The sequence below is a fragment of the Netta rufina genome, assembly GCF_964035555.1.
Source record: "Netta rufina genome assembly, chromosome: 6".
NCBI classification, from domain to species: domain Eukaryota; kingdom Metazoa; phylum Chordata; class Aves; order Anseriformes; family Anatidae; genus Netta; species Netta rufina.
In genome coordinates, this window is record NC_140129.1 from 31,969,553 (window position 1) to 31,994,965 (window position 25,413).

Consider the following 25,413-nt stretch of genomic DNA (forward strand, 5'->3'; position numbering starts at 1 on the left):
ACAAACAAAAAAAAATCTTATTATTGACAATATTTGGGATCTAGACTTATGTAGAAGCATCATAAAAACAAGCAGAGACCAACAGTTAACTCACAGTAACAACCTAAGAATTAAAAACAATAAAATGTCAAAAAGCAGTCTTCACATACAGAAATAATTAAATCCAAAAATAAACTCCACGAAGAAATCCAATATATTAACATTTCACTTCATGCAGTCATTTTTACTGACTCATACATTCTCTGTTGCCATTACAAACATTATTTTCTTTTCATGGTAAAACCACTTCCTGACATGCTCCAGAAGGGGAGGAAGTATGAGTTTTTCTTTTGGACCAGAAAAGCTACTGGGCAATAAGAAAAAAATCGTAACTCTATTCACAACCTCAAAACCTTCTTAACACAGAAAAGTTGTCAGTCATCTTCACCATTTAATACATCCCTTTACACGTAACTTCTCAAATAGATTATCTCAAAAATGATTCAGCTAGAATCAGCGTACAGACAAACAAAGACATTACCTCAGTTAATGTCTTTTTTGCTTCGGTACATTTTGCCTGCAGATCAGCACATTTAGCTTGCAACTATTACAAAGAGAAAGAAGAAAGTTAAAATTCTATGTTCATGCTAATTATACCTGTAATGGAGAATAGCAATATTGGCGATGTTAATAATGGTTGTCTATGAAATGACAGGCAAGCTATCACAAACAGGGGCTTTTCTCGTCAGGTGAGTATATCTTATTGCAAGAATTCTGAACATTTAATTAATAGCAGCAAATACTTTCCACCTGACCTTCCTGATATATTATTACCACTGGTTATTTCACTTGTCAAATAGTTTAGAGGTTAATTTTACATAAATATCCTTCCCTAAAGTCCATGTATTTTAAGGTAACACTGCAAATATTAACAACAAAAACAGGACGTGGGTTAGAGAAGAGAAGCAGAAGCACCGCAAGTAAAGAAATGCGTATTTGGCTTTCTGGTCCTCTTCTTTTCCTGATGGCTGAGTTTGCCATTCAACACATGGAGCTGTGACTCACCCTGATCGTCCCTCTCCACAGACAAATTTGTAAGACTTTTTGCGTTAGTATTTCTGTATTTTTCACAAATAAATCACCAACAGACTGCATTCTAACTAGTTGAAAAAGAAAATAATTTAAACCTGAAGTTCACATCTCATGAAATTTGACATAGATTAAAGAACCACTCGATATGAGAACTCTTGCCAGAATTTAATCAATAATGGCAGTACTGAAGACAGAATTTCACAGACACCTTTTAAAAGGAGGTCTTGACTGTCACCGATTTTAACTTCTATCTTACTCCACAAAATCTGTCTTTGGCAAGTGAAAAAAATACATACATATATATACACACACACAGTACTATGACATTTTTACTTTACTAAAGTGATTAAAAGGATTGTATTTGGCTTGCACAGCTATTAGTACTTTTCTTACCTTAAAAAATAACAGACTTATGTACTATAAATAAGCAACATAGAATTAAATGGCCCTCAATTCTTAAAAATAAGAACATTATAAGACCCCCAAAATATTTAAGTTTTCCTGTGAATACAAAGTTCATTTGGCCAGTAGAAGTAGTTTTTAATTAAGCAAGAACTATCATTTTGTTGTTTACAACCTCAACTTCACCCCACCCCAAACTGCCACCTTCTCAGTAGTATGTGGAAAGCAAGCAAATACATTCATGCCAGGAAAACTGGTAAAGGAAATGACTTGCACCAGAAATGAAAATGTAATCCACTCATCATGCATCAAGTTAAAGGAATATTTTGTGCTACTAATCCAGCAACTACACTATACTGCAGTTCTGTAGAATATCAGAACCATCTGCTCCAGAAAAAAAAATCTTTTGAACATCTCAGTATTTACACAGACACCAGGGGATCCTTTCTGCTTTCCAAGCTATAAAAGGCACAACACAGAATAATTGCAAAAGCTAATTACAACTGCTAAGTTTGTATACCAGCCTCTCCTACTGTTCAACTAGAAAAAAAAAAAAAAAAATAATCAAGCAAACAGCATGGCTGGAGATCAGTGTGCTACTGCAAAATCGAAATTTTTGTTTTTTAAACCTGAGCTAGCTGTTGCAGTTCTCCAATGCTACAATATAAAACATACCTAGGTGATCCTTCCCCAAATTCATCTTGAGCTAATTGTCTCCAAGAACACAAAGAGCTCTCACAAGAGGGCAAAGGACAAGAGCTGTGGTGCACTGTTCCAGTATCTGTACGTTCAAACTGAGCATTCCTCAAGAACATCTGCTGTCTGCAGAAAAACTGCAGACGGATGTGGGCTGATGGACACAAGCCAAAATCTACTCCAAATCTCTAGAACCGTATTAGAACATCCTTAAACCCAAGTGAACATGCCCTTTTATCACAGAGCAGTACCGAACTGTTGCCAGTCATGACAGCACAGCTTTTAATTTGGAACAGGTCTGCAACCAGCAAGCTCAACGTGCTCGCATCTGCCTCCACTCTACAATGACAACTTAGGATACAGTGAACATCCTACTTTCCCCACTTCTGAAATGCCTTAAGATCACACTCTGTAATTTATGTTCCTACTTCAGTGAGGGAAAAAAAAAAGAAACAAAACAGAAAAATAAGCCTATATAGGACTACAAGGGAATTCATGTAGAATTTAGCTGTTCATAAGGCCATGTTATAGTTTTGAAAGGCTGATACTTCAGCCTGCATTTAAGTAATAAGACATTGACAATACCTAGCATTAAGTCATCATTTTGACCAGGTACCGAAGTTGCATTTGAAATAGACATGGAAAATTCATATTACTGAAGTGTTGAAATAATACAAATTCAAGAAAAAAAAAAAAACACCTCTATAATTAATTTCAGTATATCACAATAAATATAGCATAATACTTTCTAACATTTCACTCTAGAATGAAGGGGAATTGTGACAAAACACATTCAACTAATAATGCAAATAATAATTTTAGTGTTATTTACTATTTTAAAAAATGCTGGTTTTGACAGATGGGGCATACAGAGTAAAAATCCATCAGCCTAAAGAAGAATGAAACGTATTTTAGAGCAGTCTCCTGATTTGTTTCTTGAGTAGACTGTATTCAGTTTCAGCATCGTAGCTATCAAGTCAAATGCAGAAAAAGCACACAGAGCATCTTCCAAAGAGGTGTACAAAGCTAAAAACATCTTTTGATCAACTAGCCCCCTCCCTCACAGGGTTATCTTTTTTTTTTTTTTTTTTTTTTTTAAATATGAAACCAGGCACACTGTCTTAGTAATAAATGTGCAAGCAAGACATTCAGAGATGCTGAAATGGATGTTGAACATGACAAATTGCTGGTAGAGAAGATAGCTTGCAAATCTTTTCTGGATGGTATAAACTTGGTGATCAACCACATTTATCAATGCTTTCTTTATTACACACATAATACTTACCTCTTCCAGGAGTTTGGTTTTCTGCAAAATCTGCTTATTCAGAGATGCCACCTTCCTTCTGTGCTGTTGGGCAGCTCCAAGCCTTTCTGGTCGCTCCTCAGCAGAAAGCTCAGACTGCTAAAATAAAGAGTAGTAAAGCCTGTTGAAACTCAAACCATTACTTTTCACTTCTACAGTAGCTAAGGAAATGCCAAACTGGGACACACTTATATTTCCTTATCAAGGGCCGTGTCCCACTAACCAAAAGGAAGAACAACTCACCTATCTGTCTTGTACAAAGACTAGAAACGAGCCAAACAAATAAACTATATCCCAGAGGTATCAGGTAAAGCAAGGTAGTCAAGTGTTTAAGTGGTATTTACTGAACTTCTTCAATTGGAGATATTAATGTCATACCTCAACACATAAATCCATAATTCTTAAGAGCCTTAAACGTTTGTGTCTGTAGATTCTGAAATACTGGTTTACATGCAGTATGCTGATTGACGTAATTACAATGTGGTAATTACATTTACCTCTCTAAGCGTTTATTTTTATGTATTTCTGTGCTATGGACACTAGTGTTTAAAACTACTTGCATTGCCAAGAAAGTGTCTCACAAATACATAATTAAGACAACAATCTGGTTCCACTCTGCTGCTCTCTCTGAATTTGGAAGGGAAATCTGCCAGAAACATACTTTACCATGACTAACATCTATCATAGAAATTGTATATTTGCAGTAGATTAAAGAGCAATTAATATATTATTAATAATAAATATTTTACTGTATTAATTATATATTAACCCATATGAACTTGTGCTGAAGATATCAAAGCTTTCATGACAGCTTGCTGACAACTGTGCACAGTAAAAGTCAATACATCAAACACAAACTGCAGCAGTGAGACTAAATACTGGTGCCTCGTGTGGAAGCTTTAAGACATAGCATCAAAGCTTCTATTAAAAGCACAGGAAAGGCAGAGGGGTCTTCCGAAGACAGAAGAGGAAAACAGAATATCTCATCCACAAAAAGCAATACAATACACTTGGTGTAAATGTTATCTTCTTCTCAAATAAGTGAAGAATTTACTTATGTGTTATGGCTGGTAGATGACAGACTAAAATCTCCTTTGATGCCCATCTTGGAGCAGACCAATGACGAAAGAAGGGTAAATTAACTTGGCAGAACAGACATGAGCAGAGACACCAACACTGCACCCTTCTCAGCTAGTGCCTACTAGGCAGGAATGACGTAAAAAACTACAAGATTAAATACTGACATTAAAAACACCTACTGCTGAAAGAAGTGATCTGTTTTACTTTCGTTAATACTCCTCCACACTCCGCAGTTACAACACTAAAAGTGAACCACAACATGTATCTTAACACACAACCATGTTGTTTTGCGAATACAGTTAGTATTGCTTTTCCTGTTGGTTTCTGTGTTAGTCTTATAGCGACTTCAGACAAATGAAAAAAAACATTCTACTTCACTATTAATTTTTATTTTTTTTTTTTTTTCCTTTTCTGATTGTAGACACCACTATTTTTTCAGTGACAGTGCAAAGTTCTATATTACAAATTTACTTTTACTGAAAAAGGTAAACTGGCTTGCTTAATTTCCTGATACAGACCTCTAGTAGTCTATGAAGTATCAGGGGCTTCACAGATCACAAGCTAAAAACTGGTGCTCTGCAGTGACAAGTAACACTCTAAACCTGCACTGAATTTACTATTTCCCCTTTTGAAATATGCACACAATGAAGGAAGCAGGAAGCCTATTATAACACCAGCTTATGCTAAATTGCTTTTCTGTAAAAAAAAAAAAAAAAAAAAAAAAATCCTTTTCAGTACAAAAACTGACAAATACTAGACTTGCTTCCATGACACAGTTTTAACATGTCCATTTATTTTGGAAATGTGTGTAAAAGTACTGGATCTGATGGGATGTTCAAAAAATTTTTTTTTTTTTTATTTCTCTCTCATTTATTTATTTATTTTAAGTCTGTAGAGCATATTATAATTATTTTAGTCATAATCTTTTGTTTCAGGCTGATGACATTTAGTCTATTCAAGTAGTTCTAACTTGCATTTTGGTGTCAGCCTTGTACAATAAAACTAATATCTAATAATATAAAGAGACAAAACATTTTTGTATTTTTTGTTAATAAATCCCAAAGAACAGCCAAAGCCTAACGCTCCCCCTTTTTTTTTAGCAAGCACTGTCAAAACAGTTTTTGCTGTCTCTACAAACAAACTTCTACTTTTTCAGTCAATTCACATTGTTATAGTCCTAATATATTTTTTTTTCCTCTTGAATATGTGAGAAATAAAGAACAATCATTTCCTCAAATTCTGTGTTCTTGTCCTGTGCTCCATGCTCTTGGAAAAAAAAAGGCAATCAACCCTGGTTTGATTTTTAGAACTCAAAAGAACATGTGTTACTGATGCAATTTAATCGGTTACTATGGAAGCTACATTCACAATGCACCCATGATGTTCCTACAATAGTGTCAAGATTCTCCTTCCTTTATGAAGGCATGCTTTTAAAAGGACATCATTAAAACATGCCTGCTTTAAGTACATTGTTAAAAGTATTTTCTGCCTCACATATAACCTCTTGGGAACCTAAAAGAAAAATGTGCTTCCACACTACTATTCTTGATGATTTATTAAGAAAAGGCCATGCCTCAAGAAGTGGGCTGCTAAAGCTTACTTTTGAAACTGGGAAATAACCATCACATACAGAGGTTTCTGCAGAAAAATCTTTCTGGTGTGAAAATTAAAAAGGATTTGCTCTGCAGCAACGCTACTGCATTACAGTTACTGCTGAACTGATTTGCAACTAGTGGAGAAAATGAAACTTTCAGCATAGAGGGAAGAAAGCACACATTACAGAAACTACTTTGCTTTTGACATTGTTTGTTGTTACCTTGTCTCTTACTAGACTGTCCCAGTAGCTGACATTAGAAAGCATTAGTGTCTCTGCCTGTTCAAGATTATCAATTTGCTGCTGTAGCTCAGAAGAATTGCATTTACACGTGACAAAAAGGACTGAACAGATACATCCTCCAACTTTTCAGTCAACCTGTGGTATCCCCACTAATTGGCAGGTAGGTATAGGCTCACTTCTGCACTCCTCCCATGTTCCTTCCAACTGCCCCCAAGAGAATTAGTGAATTAAAATAAACAAGTTAAATATTATTCAGAAACCTCACTTTGCAAGACAAAATTTTGTAAGTTCAAACTCAAAATTAATGACGTTTCATATTCATCAGTATTGCTAATCTATTTGCAGCTCTTAGACTGCCAGCCAAAATAAATGACTAGTAATAACGACTTTAACAGCCTGCTTCTTAAAGGAAGAAATATTGAGTCTCTGCATGAAGATACAAATGTTGTAGCAGTAAACTTTATCTCTTTGCTTTCAGCCACCTCCTATCATTAAATATGCTTCAGAGGTGACTTAACTCCACCACAGTTGCCTCAATTTGAAAATATCTGAAGCCCATTGGGAAAACAAAAGCAATCTCCAACTCTTTAACAGTTCAAATCCATTTTCAGTCAAGTTCCACTTAAATCCTTAGCAGTCATTTCAATGTAATTTGCCATCATTTTTCCCTGACACTTTCCTGAGTCTCAGGAACCCACATTAAAAATAACCAAATCTCACCCTACCTTTCAGGGTTTCTGCAAGCCAACAAATTAATAAATAACACATTTAGTATCTTCCTTAAACAACGAACTTTAACCACACTAAATGGTTGAGATGCTTATTTTATGCTACTCTGATCCAATGTGTAGGGTGGGTAATAGTGTCTGATATACAAATCTAGAAGTCCAAAAATATTCCAAGTCAACTCCTCATGATATGAAAACAATTTGCGAACACCATTTAACACTTCTGAAAACGTTTCTTCAAGCATTTTTGAAAGGTGTAGTTTTGAGGCTGCATTTCTCCAATTATAGCCATCTCATTTTAACAAGGAACAAGCTAGCTCTCCATCCAGTTCTACTCCTAGCAAAACTTTCTGTTGTGTGGGGATTCTTCCTCTGAGAATTTGCAAGTAGCACACTAAAAACTACTTTGAATAACTGTCCTTAAAAAGCTGGCGATGGATAGGCAAATAAAAGCCATGTTAACGCTTTTCCGCCAAGACTTTTTTTTAGGAAATGAGGAACAACACTAGAAACTTTCCTTCCAATTCACCAAGCAAGTTAACATAGCAGCAGAAAGGACGGGAAACGCAGAAAACTACACACTGATCTCCAGCAAAAACACCATCTTGTAAGCACAGTCCTGGCATATGGCAAAATCAGATCTAGAATTTTGTTTGCCAGCTTTCTGCACTGAAAATGGGCCTGTGAAACCTATTAAGATTTTGATTGACAAATAAGAACCGATTTTTTCTTCAGAGTAGGAATACATCAAAGGGGTTAAAACTATTAGAACCATATCCAAACATAGTTGATGCTTTATTAAGCTGTTTGATAACATCTTTAATTCCCTTTTCCTGGTGTACGCACACACACACACAGAGCATTTCTTTTCCATCATATCCAGTAGATCTGAAAAGCGATATATTTTTGGTTTGACTTGAATCAGTTCTTACTTCCCAGAGTATTAATCATTGTTCTACTGTAATAGTCAAGGTCTTGCTGCCTTCTCTCAGAACAGAAGAAATGTAACATTGAAATATGACCCCTGGGCTTCTGTTCTTCCAATCCTTTATAATAAAGAAAGGCCAAGAATTTGCTATAGACTCTGTTGAGTTATAGGGTTTATCTCCCAAATGGGAAAGCTCCATACCTCATAAGTGTCAACAAAAAGGAAGAAATATGAGAAGACTATTGGACAAATAAGAGCGACCTATAACTCATAACTGGCAGTGATGTATTATATGTATTAATTGCTCCAAGAGCCAGATTTCTTCCTCACATTACTGTAAAGAAAATAATCACTGCTGAACACAATGAATGGAGCAAATATACACAGCTAATTGCCTTGACTTAAAAACGCAAAGATTTGTTTTTTGGTAATACCAGATTCAGAATGAGGGATCTAGCACATGACTGATAAATGGTACCCAGCGCAAGTAAGATCACAGTGTCTAACAGTCCAAGTGGAGGAGGCCTAGGTTTTTGCCTCAGCAGTTCCTGCAAAATCGTATTCCTGCGCTTAACGTTTAACATTTTAAAATGCATTCAGACCTCTGGTTTCAATAGGTATCAGCTCAGGCCTTTCCTTATTCATGAGGAAGTTTAAGCAGGTGCTTAACAGCCAAACTATTCGTATATGCAATAAAGGAATATGTGCTCTCATGCCAAAAGCTTGTACATATTTAAATCTAATTAAAACACTTCCCAGAATCCTGACTGTGCTGTCATGCACAGAATATATGGAACAGTGTTGTTTTAGGAGAATCACAGCGATTAATTTAGAAGCTTAAAATAATTAGTAATCGAACATTATTTGGTAAATCACAACCAGGTAACACTTACCTTTTCAGCGTATTCTGACACTATTTGCTTGATCTCATCTGATTGGAGTCCAACTATCTGTCCTACCGTGCTTGCTGTCAATTTGCCCTGCAAGGGTATCAAAGTAAAAGAAAAAAAAACATTTGGAGTTTTTGAACTGCCTGTGTTTTTATATATGGCAATTTCCCCAAACTCTAATGTTAACAGAAACATAGAAAACTTTTACATTTGACAAAAATCGCCCCTATAACCACATATTAATGTGCTATAGAGCCCAATGAAGTAGGAAACACCTGTGATGATGAATTTGAACAGCGATCACTAGAACGTAACTAACAACAATTTAAACAAAGCTGTATCAGTTTTAGATGCTGCTTACCTCTTCTGTTGCCATTGCAGCCATTCCAGTCATCAGAGTTTTAATGCGAAGCTAGGACAGAATATGAAGTATTACACGTAAGATTATCTTATTTAACTTACTTCTGCCTACTGACAGTAGCATACATATACAACTAACATCGTGTAACATGCATTTTAATGAATGTAATGGGACAGTAAATCTATGAAAGTTAATTCAGAGATGGATGGAGTTACCGAATAAAGGAAAATTCTTTATAAAAGTACAGTCTAACTCAGAGTATTCAGATCCCAGTATCAAGACAAAAATTGACCTCCTAAAAACGTTTAAATTCCAAAACCAAAGTTAATATTTTTTTCTTGCATTGAATATCAATAAACATTTAACTCCTGTACATTGATCTCAAGTTCCATACTCTTCTGGAAAGCAACTCTCCCTTCAGCTAAGCACCTAATTTGTCCTTCCAACAGAGAAAGGAGCAGCAGAGGTAACTGTTGCCCTCCATCCAAGTTAGTTACATCCATGCCTACTTCAGTACTTGACACACCTCTTCAGCAGCTTGAAGGTCATCTTCATCACAAGGCTCAGCTTTTCCTGATGCTGCAAGCCCTGAAGGTAGCACAATTTTTTTATCTTCAGCCTTTTAAAGAGAAATTAAAAGTATTATATCTAGTTCATGTAATCTAAAGTACTAATACAGACGGGAAGGATAAAATGGAACACGATCTGCTTTTATAATTACATTTCAGCTACCAGGACATCCCCACACTCTATTTCATGCCATCCCTCACTGATTTCAAATGCATTCAGAAGGTCTTTGATTCAGCATCTCTGGCTTGCTACAGACACATCTGGGGCTAAGATCCCTTACTCCATACTCTTCTGGAAACTACCAATTACACAATGCAGTTGTCTAAACAAAATGTCTGCTATAGATGGGAAAGTTGTAATTTTTGACCAAAGTTTTTTCTTTTTTAGTAACAGCATTGGCATGATAAAAACGCAACATTAAAAAAGCGTAGCATTGCCTAGTTTAATCACAGGAATTTATACCACTAAAGTAACAAGAATTGGGGACAGACAAACTCAATTTCTAGGTCTTTCCATTGCATCACTAATCTAATTCACATTCTAGTTCTGCCTTACTGGTGACTCAATTCACACAACAAACATGATGGCTGCAATATATATTTCAAAGACAGTCAAGCTGATGAACAAACAAAATGAACTCAATAAAACATTACTGCAGCCTGGCAGTTACCTTGAGGGAAAAAGAGGTATGCTGAGATTTGGAGACATCTCCATGTATAAATTGTAAATGCTAAATTTGTATGTGGAATATTGAGATAACGAGTAAAGGGCAACCGTAACATACTCAATTTACTGCTGAGTCCATGACATAATTGATGTATTTCTTCATCATCTCTGTCTATAATAAAATTTGTACCCAAAGTAGTATCTGCACTGAAATAATAACCCTGCAAATATTCTAAGATAGCTTATGATTCCATTGTCATCAAAAGCATAGGAAAGAATCCTGCTTTTCAAAAGGCACCATGACTTATTCATGGCATGGTATCATGTTTCTCTTTCACATTAAACGACCTGTTATGCAATAAATGACTGCAAAATTTCTTACTGAGAAGTGCAATTCTTTCAAAACAAAAGTACAACACAACACCACCACTCCCCTCCTTCAATGACCACATAATGGAACACTTAGCTAAAAGATACTCATTACTCATGTAGCAGGCAGGATATGTCATTAACACAGACATCCAGTTGGGAGTGAGTGGGTGGGTAGATGGACTTTTTTTTTTTTTTTACCTGTTCTGTTTTTCCTGCTTGCCTGCTAAATCCGTATCTCCTAAAACAACAACAGGAAAGAATTACTGTTTCCAGCTTCCACAAATAAATTAAAATTCCATCAGTTTTAAACATAAAAATGCACTAAAAACTGGATTATTTAAAAAATATATATATGAAGTCAGGTTCAGGTTAGTTTTGGAATGTTTCAAATACACTAAATAATCAGGTAGTGCAGCATATTTACAGAATAATTTCAAAATCAATCTACTCTTCCATTATGATCTGCAAATTTAGACTGTGCCTAAAATACTGTCATGTAAAGTTACTGGAAGGAAGAAGTGATGCTCTCTTTCCATTTGGAAATTAATCCTGAGCTGTTAGCTCCTGAACTCAGGAAAGGTCTTATGATATTCTTAGTGCAATCTCTGGCCCAGAAAACCACTCTTTTTTTTAAAAAATGAATCTGCAACTTCTTTCTGAAGCACAGTATTCAGATCTTAAAAGATATACTCAAACTTTTCTATCTTCTTTTTTTTGGAGGTTAAAATTTTGACGCGAGTTGTATTGTTTTGTGTTGCAAAAACAGTAATATTGCCATCATTGCATAAACTATTTTTATGGAGCAAAGAACAAGTACGTTCAATAAACCTAACCTGCTAAAAGGGACAAAGTCAGAAAGTGGGTTCCCACTGTATCAGGCATTTTACACATATATGACTCTCCAGTTCCCAGGGAATTTACAGGATGAGTAAACAAAGTCTGAAACCAAACTCGAGTAAACATGAAACAGTATGATTCTCAAGTAGTATTAAAGAAACCACCACACCAATTTTTATATGGAATACTTCTAAGTAGACATAATATAAAACAGTCAATCAAATGAAATCTTTCACCTGCCATATTCCAAAAGCGTAGCATGAACCTTAGATTCTTCATCTAGCAGTTCTTCAGCTCCCTTCTGACGCTTATACTTTCTCTGGGGTTTGTAAACCTCCTGCAAGACAGTAAATGAATTCAGAGCTTGAAGAAATAATTTATTTTTAAATAAGCATGGCATTGCTATCTAGAGTGATCTATACCACTGGTTGCTTTCCAACTCGATGTATTTACTAAATAAACATCTTTGACTTCATCTTTTTTGGAAATACACAATAAAATCTTACTAAATTTATTTCTACATATTTTGTTACAGGATCTGTCTTTCCATGTTTAAAAAACAACTATAACCAGTTCAACTATAACCAAATCAATTACATTGACATTATCTCATCCTTTTTTCCTGAGAGGAAATTCCAGCCCTCATCACAGCAAAGAAAGTCATCATCACAGAGCCAACAGTAAAAAGGAACGGTCTGCTCCCTTTTGGTTTGTTTTACATTCAAATAACTTAAAATCCCCTGATGGTCAGGCTTAAAATGGTTAAAACAAATACATTACTAAAACAAATGCTGAAATCAATGAAAAGCTTGTGCTTTTCCTATATATGCTTAACTTCAAGCTATTAACTATATTCACACATGACAAAACAATAAAGGCAAGAAGTTGCAAAGACTGTAAAGGAAAATGAAAGATCATTTTTTGCTTGATATGATTTCTTACACAACATGAACTATGATTTTCAACAAGCAATTCTTGAACCATAAACTTTAAAAAAGATTGAAAGCTGTTTGAGCAAGACATGTAATCCCAAGGTAGAGATTTTGAACAAGTGAAAATAGTATTTCTTGGCAAGTTTCTCTGGAATTTGCCAGTTATGCTCTGCAACTTTTACGTCATTTCCAATCTGAATTTCTATTATCTTTGTTTCTAATTATTAAATCTTGTTACATTTTTGCCCATCACAGTGAATATGCTTTTTATGATCAAAAATCTCTCATAACATGTACTTCAACATTCACAGAAAAGTAATAGAAATCATAAAAATAATTACAGCTTTTATGGTGATATTGTGTGCTATACCTTCTATAGAAAGAATAGACATCATACCATAAACCTTAGTCTTGGTATGAGATAATCGAGTACTTGAAAAAAACCACTGCAACAGAATCTGTTTACTAGATATTCACAATTCAGTAGCAGTATTCTTATCCCAGTAAGCATTACTGATATTTAATATTCCCTTTTCTAACCTTTAGACCTGGTTATGACCATAAATCTCATTGTATTGTCCCCTTGAGAAGAGGTAGGTCCTTAGACCCCAGGTCTAATAATGAATTCATACAACAGACTAATTTTTCATTCTTGATGGTTCTCTCCTTTAGGAAAGTTGATTTTTCTTCCAATTCCAATGCACAGTGATTTAAAGGTGACCTGCAGAAGAGTCTTGAGCTTATGCCCTTTCTTCCAGTTCCTATGGACAGACAGAAAAGCTTGTGTGCTTTCTCCCTTTAAAATTCCCTGTGCATTTTCCTATAGACTGCACTCACGTGCTGACACCTTAAAAGATCTCACGAATTAATCTTCTGATAAGAAGATCAGGTGCCAGCAGGAGAGGCTATAATCCTGACAGAGCTCATATATATAGTGAAAAGGTGCTTGTCTGATACCTTGAGCAATGATGAACAAACATCAAAACTTTTTCTACCGTGAAGATGTACCTAAATACTAGAGATCTGTAATCCAGAGGAAAAGCACATCAAAAGCAAATCAACTCTGCAGATAGATACAAACTGGGGAGAGCAGCCAGCATGCTCAAAGCCAGGAGAGCTATTCAGAGATATTCACACAAGCCAGCTGAGCAGTATAAAACAGTATCAAACCAGACTATACCTTGTCTTCCTTGACTTCCGTTATCTGTTCCTTTCTTGGACCCTGAATATGGAATTATTCCCCAGGCTGCAGAAGTGGTAACATGCACAGCTGATTCCAGGGCCACAAACTATGAATGTCAACGTAACAGCCCCAGCATACCAGATAAAGGAACTCACTCTCTTCAATTAACAAAGAAACACCCAATTTGGCATACCTGTACCTATTTCACCTTTTCTGTGTAATTCTCTGAGCTCTGAAAAGCAATTTTACAAAACATGCTGATAGACATGTAAGGAAAACCCTACCAAGAACCATGGGACTTCAGACAAGACAACCAAATAGAGCTACTATTTACTAGGTAAATGCGTGCTGCTAGCAGATTGCATTCCTTCTTTTCAGAAGGGTTCACCTGAATAAAGACATTAATAGAATAGAGTACACTTTAAAAAAACAACCTATTAGGACTCAGTTCTTATGTCCTAAAACTACTTCCGTTCTTCAGCAAAGTGACTTCATTACAAAAATTGCTTGCTTCTCAATCATAAAAAAAACAATGTACTTACAAAGATATCAGTAACTGTTTTGACGGCCTTCTCTTTTCTTTGCATAAATTCATCATCCTGCAAAATATAAGAAGTGATCAAAAACACAAAGAATGGAGACTAATTCTCAACTTTTTTAATGAGTTTAGCAAATTTTTCAAATGCTTTTTGCCCATGCTTTCTAACTGAGCTGACTGTTTGGTGAAATGCTAGTGATTTCCAGCAACAGAGAAGTACTTGCTTCTCTCATCAGATAGGTAGGTAGGTCTTTAAAACCATATCCAGATCAGCAGTCTTTCTGTTCTTTGTTTGTATAGTACCTGACAAAAATGCCATCCCAGCCCACTAGTGGAATCTCCAACCATTACTACACTACAGAAAAAAAAAAAAAGAAAAGAAAAAAAAGCTGGGGCAAGCTTAGTGTGAAAGAGAAGTTTCCCCTATCATTTTAGGATACACTGCATAGCTCTACATGCACTCCAGGAACAAGCTACCTGGCAAGCAACATCAACAGAGAATTAACAAATATTGCTGAAAAATTAGGGCAAATACCAAGCAAGAAGTTAACTAACATCTATAAATTTCTGTCACAATGAAGTTTTAGTTTATTTATTTATTTTAACCCCAGCTGAATCTGTACATGGATTCCTCTAGGCCCTATTAACAAAGGGATAGCGAAGGCAAAACCCCATAGCCTGATGGATATCGACATAGTCTAAACAACTCTTGTGCATCCATGCTGGCTTTCAGAGCTGTGAAGCTAACACTGTACCTATGCATTTGACACACTGCAATAGAAAAAAGAACTGGCTTTGATCTTACCTCTGGAAGTCTGTGTGTTTTTTGAAACTGTGATATAGAGTAAGACCGGATATAGTCTCCCATTTCCTCCCTTGTTTCTATTGCACGTTTCACCAGCCACTGAAAAAGAAGTTTTTAGTCAGTGGAAAGAGGAAGAATAACAACAGCAGCGAACAGCAAATTGCTTCATAATTGCTTTTAATACATGATAAAAGCTAAAAGCACATTTTAAGCACACAAACAAACATTTATGTTTAAACACGTAACTGAGGGACCTACTCCTAACAAAATGATCCAGAACTAGCTTTTATATAAGCTTCATGCTTGCTATTCTTCTATGGGCTAAAAAGATAACAAAAGAAGACATCACATACCTAGTAAGAAATTTTAAGAATTCACAAGGCTATCCTTATATTCAGAATTTTATACATAAAACAAACATTCTTCATCCTGCTGAAATATATTGAACTACACAAACCTCAAAGATCAGAGTTCATACTACCGTGGGATTCATCAGTCTAGAGAACAAAACTACCTTTCCTTAAACACTTCTTGGAACAGGGCCTGGCACTCCAAAAGCAACTTCTCTGAATAGTTATTCAGAAGTAGTATTTTACAGAATTAGTTATGCTCTTGCACGATTTCCTCTATATTTAGCTTGCACTACAACTTCCCATATATTAGTATATAAAAGCAATTCAGTATATATATTTTTTTTTATAAGTATGGAAAAAAATATTGCAAACCTCAGCTAGTAGGAATTCATAGCACTCAATTCATAAACAAAACATATGAAATCTTTACAACTACAAGCAAAGATCATTAGAATTTTGCCTATTTGGATTTCTGTAATCCAAATATTTGTAGTTCAACTAGATTTATTATAAAAAAATAAAGCAATGAGCAACTGTGAAATACAAATGGATGTGGACCACTTTAAAAATTGTTCTTTTAGCTTGCATCTTTAAATGTTAAAACTTTAATTTTCTGGCTTTTCACTTTTATGTACGCCACAGAAAAGCCAGCACACCTCAAAACTCACCAGACCAAAAGCTCAGCTATAGTCTCTAAGTTTTGCTGCTCAGAATTCTATACTTCAAAAACTCTAAACCCTGCTGTGCTACACAAGCCATCTATGCTGTCTTTCTCCTGCACAGGCCATACTGAGAATGTAATATATCCCTCAATTCCAGGAAGTATTAGATTTGCAGCATGTAAACAAGCATGATTAAACTCTGCACGCAAGCAGGAAAACCCCTCTTTACTCCAAAGATGCCATCCTTGGGTACATAATTTCAAACAAACAACTAAATAGTCCACATGGTATTTTTACAGTTCTTGGGCATCCTTCTACAAAGCAAGCTTCGACTGTTCACAGCACCCATCTTTAACAGTCTAAATGGGGGCAGACGGGCTGGATTTTGACACAATTGCAAGCTGAACAGAAAGTGTTATTAGCTCCCTGTGCCGGAAACCAATACAGAACCTGTCTTGTATCATCAGTCCATGGCACAGGACACCATTTAGGACATGACCTCATCCCAGTAATATTGGTTGTACTCCAGGTGGAAGCCATTACAGCTAGGATATGCTTATTTCTATCAAATTTCCCTGTTATAGATATTAATATTTTTCCACAAACTACAGCAACACCATGAAAAGATGCATCTTTAAGACTATGAAGCATTTAAGAAGAACCACATGCCTGTGTAAGAAAAAAATACATTTCTTCAGACATTTATAAGACCACACAAAAAGCCACAGGAGACTCAAGTACACTTTAAATAATGTTGGAGAAGATAAATCTTGGGGGCTGTTGACAGCCTGTGCAGCAGGTCATATCAGAGATCGGATCATACTTGGGATCCAAGTTTGAGCCAGCAACAGTTTTCTGTACTACAACTGTGAATCCCTGGAAAGCCATGGGACTACAATGACAACGAGGGAGCTGAAAACAGAAGCTATTAATTACAGCACACATTCCAACACAAGATTTTGTACATAACTTTTCTTATGTCTGCAGAGAAAAGTTACTAGGAAGAACAGAAATGGATCTGCTCACTGGGTTCCCATTTTTAAAGTCTATTTTTTGTTTATTTAGCTACAGTCTGTGGCAGTGAGCCAGCTCAATCTCAATTCCTCTTGTAGAGGAGGATTCAGCTAAATTCCTGCCATCAAGTTCACTGGACTAACTTGCGCAGTGGAAGAGCTTTTGGGACACAGAGCTGAGCTAAGGAAAAAGCTTCTGTATCATCTGGGGACTGACTTGCAATTTAGACAGTAAGCAGAATCTTGAATTTAACATGGCATCAAGTCAAGTGTCATTACCAAATACAGAATTCCTACACACCATGGCATAGCAGGCCTATCATACATCTTACATGGTCTTCTAGAATACAGGGAAAGCCATGTTCCCTGAAAAAGATCCTCTACACATTAAAAAAAAAAAAAAAAGCCATTAAGAAACTCTTCTTCACCAAGAATGGATTAGATATACTGCTTACTGGCCAGCTATGAAGACTGAGAATCACTGCTACCACAGAAATCCAGAAGCTGTCTTCCTTCCTGCTTCAAAACCATGTATTTTTCCTTTTAAAGGTAGTATCTCTAACCAGAATTTTTGACAAGTCAGGTCAGAGAAAAGAATTCCTGATGCTACATTTTTATAACAGGAGAAATAGTTTACGTCTTTACTTTAGGACAGGAATTATTTTTCCTATAAGTCTTACATGTTATAAATGTAGCTGTATATTATCATTTTAAATTGACCAGAGCAATTAATCTAGGGTAGGATTCTTTTGGTAGAAAGTTACAAGTTTAGAAGCAAAAACTCACATTGACAATACACAAACTTCCCACTTTAGGCAGCATGAGCACAGCTTGAAAGCTTTATTACAGTAGCATACACCACACTTTTTTTTTTTTGTGGGAAAGACAGCTAAGTGTGGTTTTCCTCCAGAGCCTCCCACTACAAGATAACAAGAAAGAGACAACAGGAAGTTTTCCCCACTTCTTACAAAGTAGAATTTGATTAAATTCTTCCTTGCTACACTCTTCCACAGGAAAGAGGGAAAGAGATACTTAATGAGAAAGCTTGCTGACCTGTCTTCACTTTCCCTATTTATCAGGGCTACATTCTTGTGTGCAGATGAAAGTAAAATCTGAAGAACGGTAACAGCATACCAAGGATTCTTTAGATACCACACAAGCGCAACATATCACATGTTAGCTTCAACCTTAATAAACTGAAGAACTGTGAGCATGCATGCAGTCTGTTAGTATTGCTCAACAAATACGCAGTAACGGGATCACATGTCAGAGGAATTTATTTTTCTACCCAGTCTTCAACTGATACCAACAGGGGAAGAAAAGAAATGCTTAATTATGTTTAAAGAAACAACCCCAGCTGGCTTTCATTTTATTGACATCCTGCTGTTTGTGCCACTACCTGCATACCTTACTCTGTAAGCTTAAAGATAGGCTGTAAGATACTTGTTCTATTTCCCAGTTTCACAAAATAGATTACCAGGTTCTGAAACAAGCTTAAATTTCAGTTTCTTTAACTTCTGCAAGAGGCACAATATGAGTCCACTTCAAAAAATTTAGTTTGTGTTTTTCTTAAAAATGGATCATCTTTTACACCACTCAATTCTCCAAAAGCATTTATTTGAACTACTCTGTCATTATTTATTCCAAAATTAAGTAAAGAGCCAAACAATAACATAAATCTTTGTTAATATCTTTATGCAAATGCTATGGCCTTTCTCAGCAAAATATTGACTATTACCTGTACAACAGGAAATATGTGAATGAAATCCAGTCCCTGGATCTGATGTGGTTCCAAACGATGAGGACACTTCATTTTTGGCAATACTGACACAATTTTTTCCGTTAAGGCACTATTACAAAAAAGAAAACCACAAATGTATTTATGCTTCATTTTTCTTTTGTAAATTTCAAACAATTTTTGCAAACACAATTAGCAGTTACAAGGTTCCCTCTAGTGGCTTCCATCGTACATTGTACACAGCTGTGAAAAGCAATCAAACGCATTTACAGAATAGCTTTTACATTGTGCTATTTATTATCAGTCCATAAAGAGCTAATTAAAACCCTCATCATCTCAGATGAAATGAAAAGGTGTTTGTAGATATAATATATGCATGCATGATGAAAACACTAGCTTTAAGATACGTTAAGAAAGACTAAGATATGCACTTTTAAGGACTTAAAAGCCTGCTTAATAAAACTGCCAAAATATCTCAATGTCACTACTGAAATTTTATGAGTATAAATGTGTGTTGCATCTAACAGTTAAGCACATGGTCTACTTCATATGGTTCTGGTTTGAAGTGAATAAAACCAAATTTGCCGACAACCATCCCATTCTACAGTTCAGGTAAGAGCTGGTAAAATGAAAGGGTTACCCTAACAAAAGGCCTTCATCTACAAGAACGCCATTCTGCTTCTACAGAATCCCTCATTTTAGGGCAAGGCGTTTTTTTGCTATCTACTGTTAAGCACCTTTTAAAACCAGGTATCAGCACTGGAGATGAACACTGTACTTGCAAAAATTAGAATTATTTTTCCAAGAAGGAAAATAATTAAGTGGTCCTCAGTGATATTATGTGCTGCCCCAAGGAATAACTGGTACTCTGAAAAAATAAATAAGGAGTGAGAGGGGTAAGACAGACCAGAGCCTGGGAATGGAGCCTGAAAATTTACACTTGCTAAGAGACGTGAAAATCTGACAGAACGCTTTTAAGACAGTTTCCACTACAGCGCCACACTAGCATTCTACTACACAGAAACAGCACTGTCTCTCAGCAGTGTAATTAAATGCTCAGCAAACGTAGTTAAAAGTTACTTAATCCAACAGATGCAAAATCTCCTAATTTATTTCCATGCTTATTTCAACATTTCTAATAGTTGACACAGCAATTAAGTAGTAACACACTATCAAAATATTTTCAGAACAATACTGAAAAAACACAACTTAAGTTTTCCTTATCTTGAGATCACAGAAGCACTGACACATCATTCAGTTAAACATTACAGACTATAGGAATTGACTATGCTTGTGTGACTTTGAATATAAATAAATCATTTTTGCTGTTCTGGGGGATGAGACTGTTTTTTGTTTCACCAGTTTTACATACAGTCAGCTGGAAAGATAAAAAAACATTTTCAGAACAACTTAATTATTTCCTATTCAGCTGTTCTTAAAGATAAGAAACATTTTCTTGGCAGTTAAAACCAAAACCACACTACCCCCATCTTCATTCAATCTAAATTTAATTTTGTATATTTACCAATGCTTTATGTAGTTAGCTATGATGATTTGAGTATTTCTAAATTTAATGGAAAAGCAACAAATCGTTATTTTTAAATGTGTTAAAACCTTGCCAATGCTAAATGACTTTTGAGAAAACAGCACAGGAAGATGTTCTTTCCAAATATGTTGAGGAAATAAGTCTCTTCATGCAACTGTAATTTGACAGGCTATTCTTACTTCCTGCAAGCTTTAATTATGGCTCATCACAGAAACAAAAAAATAATGTAGTTTAGAATTATCCCCATTCTCAGCATAAGTGATTTTTACAGCCTTCCCTAATACAGGAATTGGTTGGCTTACAGTTAAGTTCCATGCACAAGAAATGACATAAAACCAAAATGGTCTCATCAGGTCAACATCACAGCAGGTAACTGTTTTGGTAGCAATTTAGATTCCATTTGCTGATGCCTCTGATTTCAACCCAAAACCAGAAAGAAGAACCAAAGGTTATTTACACAGCAACATAGCAGACACAGAGAACTCAAGGAAGGTCTTCTAATGTTGCATTCCCCAGTTTCCAGCAGCGTGGTCTCTCTCTGCCCTTTGTTTTGGCCTCTGCATCATCCTCTTGTGCCAGCACAAGCATCTGTGCAGCTGCACAGAGAACCGGAGCCAGTAACTGATTCACGTTACAACTATTTTCCTTTTTTTTGGTAGGTTTTAACCTGGATCAGTTCCCAATCCAGTTTGTCGTGCAGCCACATAAATGCTTTCACTGCTTAGTAGGGATGCACAGACATGGCATTGCAGAGGGAGTAACTGTCTTTTTTGGAATAAGCTTCCTTCTGGGTTTTGCAGCTCACAGAACTACAGTCTAAGCAATCCAGAAACCCACAGACTTTCAAAAATGGATGATCTCGAAAAGCAGGAAACACTGACTTTGTTATAAACAGGTAAATATCAGGTAATTCTCCCCCTTCCATTCTCCTTATCTAAGGAAGACAGAAATACCACTTTTGCCATTTCAACAACTTACATTTTTTGACCAATAGTAGAGTTTTCCTGAAACAATAAATCAACGTCGATATCAAAGTTGCAAGTAGTGATACACCACGTCATGCCACCTACAACCTACCAAAGGAACAACGGCATGGTTAGTTCCACTGTAATCTGAAGAGGTAAAAACAAACATATCTTAAAGACTTTATTCATTTTAGAACTACAGCTTCTGAAGTTCTCCATCCTCAGTACCCTTATGCAGAGCCTGAAATTCATGTACATAGAAGTTGATATATGCATTCTACTTCTGATATCCATGTACAAGAGGAGTGGAAAAAAGCCAGAACAATCAGTGATGCTCTAAGTTACTCTATTAGCCTTAGATATTAATTTTAAAATAGTTATGGGACAAATATTTATGTACACATGTAATACAAGGTAGCAGTACATGGTAATCTTTTAAAAACTGACCACATCAAAATTTTATAAAGGATCATAATTTCTGCATTCATATATTTAACAGTACTATTGTTACTGTTATTCTTTGCTTGCTGACATTTGAAACACCAACTGCTAGGCATGGTGTAAACATGGTAATGGAGATCTCTAACTCTACAGAAATCTGTCTCAGACCCTGTTCCTATAGAGATCCTTAAGCATATTTAAGCTCCTGAGCCATGTCATCAATTATCTAAACTACTTGAACATTTAATGACAACCTTACAAAAACATATGCAAGATAACCTAAATGTATGCAAAGACAACGATCATAAAGAAGGGATTAAATGTGGAATAACTTCATGTCACACACCAAATTTGGGTATTAGAAAACCTCGCAATACCCTATAGGCCTCTCACATTCCAGTCTAAAACAGTTAACCAGTATCCTTTTTATATTAGCAGCCAGCTCCTTTTCAATAGCAACACACATTTTTGTAAAGGGTGAGCATTGTCATGAAATGGTAACTTTGCAATTATATTTAGGCAAGTATAAACCTGATGCATCCACTTCTAGACATAAGTGCAACAACATCCCATCCTAAGGCAGTCTCCTTGAAACTACTTTATGTCTGTGTGCACAGTCTCCTTAACAGCCAAGGTCAGTAACCCCACGCAGGATGTGGAAACTAAAATTGTATTGCAAAGCAGGGCTGTGCTACTTTGGAAGGAAGAGCAGAAAACAGAAGTGTCCATTTAAAGACTGTGCCATAGTTCTACGTGGTCAAACCTTGGTTCAGGAATTTCTCACAGAGTCAGCACTAGAACAATTCAGAAGTCTCTTTTCAGCCTGAACTCTGCTCCCTGTTGGTATCACATACTTCCTGTCTAGGACAATGAAAGGTTGACATACGCGACATTCTAAAGACACATAAAACAACCCCAGAATAACCTCACTAAGTGAGCTATTCCATTCTTTCACAAAGCCTCTCAAGCCAAATCCTTCTTCATTTCTAATTAACAAATACTTCTTTTTAAAAAGCATTATGCTATCTCCAAATATTTTTTCGCAGTTTTAAATGCAATTCAGAGAGGAGCAAAGTTCCCTGTATACGACTCCAACTTAAGCCATAATATACATCGAAAAGCACATCAGCAATTTGTTTGCTCTTGCAATTGTCTCTCTTAAAACAGGCCTTCCTGCATAAAAATGTTTTACAAGACAGAGGAGACCTGTCTCAAAGGGGCTCATTTGCAGAATCATTTACATAGAAAAGCCTCTTGCATTGCAAGTGTCTTTAAAAAAAATAAAAATAAAAAAAATCAACTAGAATTGTTAAACTGACTTGGAAAAAAATAACCCATATATACTTAAAAAAAAAAAAAAAAAAAAAAAAAAGATTTTTAAAAACTACTGCATTGGTCTTACCTTGTCAAAGGGTGATAACCCTTTGATTCTTGCTCGGAAATACCCAGCAGCCACCAACAGTTCCAAAATTTCAGTCAACTTGATGTTTTGTTCCTCATCTTCTCTTGTTTCAACCTGACAAATGAACAATGCAACACTTATTCAGTATTTCTCTTCCCTTTTTCCAGTGAATGTTTCCCAGGCTTTATCCTAACACAGGAGATGTATCAGGGAAAAAGTAGACTTCCATTAACAATTCCGTCATTAAACTGAAAAACATTAAATACGTAACGCATTTCTGCATGGATTAAATATCACTTTTCTTTTTTTCTCCACACATTTAAATACTTTAATCTGCTTTTGCTGTTCAAACTCCAGGTCCACAGCTTGCCTCAGACTTGATAGTTTTTGCTCCTGTGGCCATACGACCGTTCATTTATTCTCTGTTTTGCACATCTCTTTCAATTTCGGGGTTCACAAAACAGTACAGTCACATCAGCACTTCTGTAATATTTTTACAAAAACAGACATATTTTTTTTTGTGGATTTCCACCTTTCAACTAATGCAATTTTAAGCAAACTCAAAGGAAGGCGGTAACAAAAACTAAATTAGATTTCGGGGGTTTATTTTTTTTTTCCTAGATGAGTAGCCTGGATAGTTCCAATGCCCTACAGCTTTACCAGCACACTCTCGTGAAGTGCCTTTTTGCCGTGGCATAGGATGAATCCCCCCAGCTACCAGAATATTCGTGCCTTACCACAGGCGCAGCGCACCCAAGCTCTCAGCCCAAGGCCAGCGCTGGCCAACAGTCCTGAGGGGGTTCCCACCTCACAGCCCCCCCATTTACCCTCTGAGGGAAACGAAAAGGGGAAAAATAACCCCAAGGGGGGCCGCTTCGCCCTTCCCCGGAGCCCGTTAACGCCTGCCAAGCCCCCCACAGGGCGCAGCCCGGCACCCCCACACCCCCCCCGGGACCCCCTCATGGGGTCAGGGGCAGGGAGGGCGCGGGGCCGGGCCCACCCGCGGCCGGTACCGGCCTCACAGCGGCGGGGCAAGGGCTGGAAGGGAGCTGCTACGGTACCTGCTGGGGGCCCTGGCTCTCCTGTCCCCGGGGGCCGACCATGGCCCTCCGGTGTCCGGCCGCTCCGCCTGTCACGTCCACTCTCCTCCTCCTCCCCCCCCACCCCTCCCCTCAAACGCCCGAGAGCACGGGGTGTTCCCAGCCGGCAGCTGCCGGGTCCCCCCACCCCCGCTCAATGGTTCGCCCGCACCCTCCTTGCGTGCAAGCGCATCCGGGCCGTGCCATTCGCGGCCGAGGGGAGGAGAGGGGGGGGAATGTGGGGGAAAGAGGGCGGGGGCTACGCGGCTCCCCGGCGCCTCATGTGACCGCTCGGAGCGCAACCGCCGCGGCGCCGCCCCGCCCCCGAACCCCCCCCGCCCGCAGCGCCCCTGGGGGCGCCCGCGGGTGCCCCCGTGCCCGCGGCGGGCTGAGGTGATCGCCTCACGTCCCTGGCACCGCTGTTTGAATCGAGTTTATTCTTTTTTTATTTAATTATTTATTTTGTATTTCCCCCTTAATTCTTATTTTTGAAAGGAGGCGGTCTGGCAGCTTGCTGAGAGATGTGATCTGAGAGACGCCTCGTGCCCTGCTAGGCGGTTCCACCCCTCATTTGTAGCCTGCTGGTGGTCAGGGAAGTAGCAGCCGCGGCGGGCTGTTATAAATAAATATTTTCTGGCCTGCGGATGGGTCTTCCTCCTCAGGAACTCTTCTTAGGTTGGTGCTGCCACTGCAGCGACTGTCCACAGAGCATGGGGCTCATCTGGGGCCCATGCGTGGGTTCGGACCACCTTGGCTGCTGGATATTCCTGTGGAATACATATTCCTCTGGTATATTCCCTTGGCAGGTCCAGTGGATGAAATAAGAAGCTCACAAGTGGATCTGCAAGCACTAGATCTGCCCAAGCCAGGCATCCCGTCGCCCAGCAGTGGCACTGAGAGCATTGGCAGGGCCAGGAGCTGGAAAGCTGCTGTCAGACACCAATTCCTAACACCCAGCCTGCACTTTGGACTCATGAGTAAAGTTAGGTGCATACACAAGGATTTGCAGGGTGAT

At 37.3% G+C, this 25,413-nt stretch overlaps 1 protein-coding gene across 1 annotated transcript in view; it reads right to left on the reverse strand.

The window, feature by feature from the left end:
- The window catches only part of CCDC93 (CCC complex scaffolding subunit CCDC93), a 39,717-nt gene extending 15,244 nt beyond the window's left edge, over positions 1 to 24,473 (reverse strand). The window contains exons 1-13 of the mRNA XM_084289663.1: positions 24,381 to 24,473; positions 23,320 to 23,433; positions 21,490 to 21,584; positions 18,966 to 19,077; positions 15,200 to 15,298; positions 14,399 to 14,455; positions 11,978 to 12,078; positions 11,103 to 11,142; positions 9,823 to 9,915; positions 9,297 to 9,347; positions 8,939 to 9,025; positions 3,455 to 3,571; positions 521 to 583 (exon numbers count right to left, since the gene is read on the reverse strand). Coding sequence (XP_084145789.1) covers positions 521 to 583; positions 3,455 to 3,571; positions 8,939 to 9,025; positions 9,297 to 9,347; positions 9,823 to 9,915; positions 11,103 to 11,142; positions 11,978 to 12,078; positions 14,399 to 14,455; positions 15,200 to 15,298; positions 18,966 to 19,077; positions 21,490 to 21,584; positions 23,320 to 23,433; positions 24,381 to 24,422 — 1,071 coding nt within the window. The 5' untranslated portion in view covers positions 24,423 to 24,473. The remainder of the gene's footprint in view (positions 1 to 520; positions 584 to 3,454; positions 3,572 to 8,938; positions 9,026 to 9,296; positions 9,348 to 9,822; positions 9,916 to 11,102; positions 11,143 to 11,977; positions 12,079 to 14,398; positions 14,456 to 15,199; positions 15,299 to 18,965; positions 19,078 to 21,489; positions 21,585 to 23,319; positions 23,434 to 24,380) is intronic.
- Positions 24,474 to 25,413: the final 940 nt, after the last annotated feature.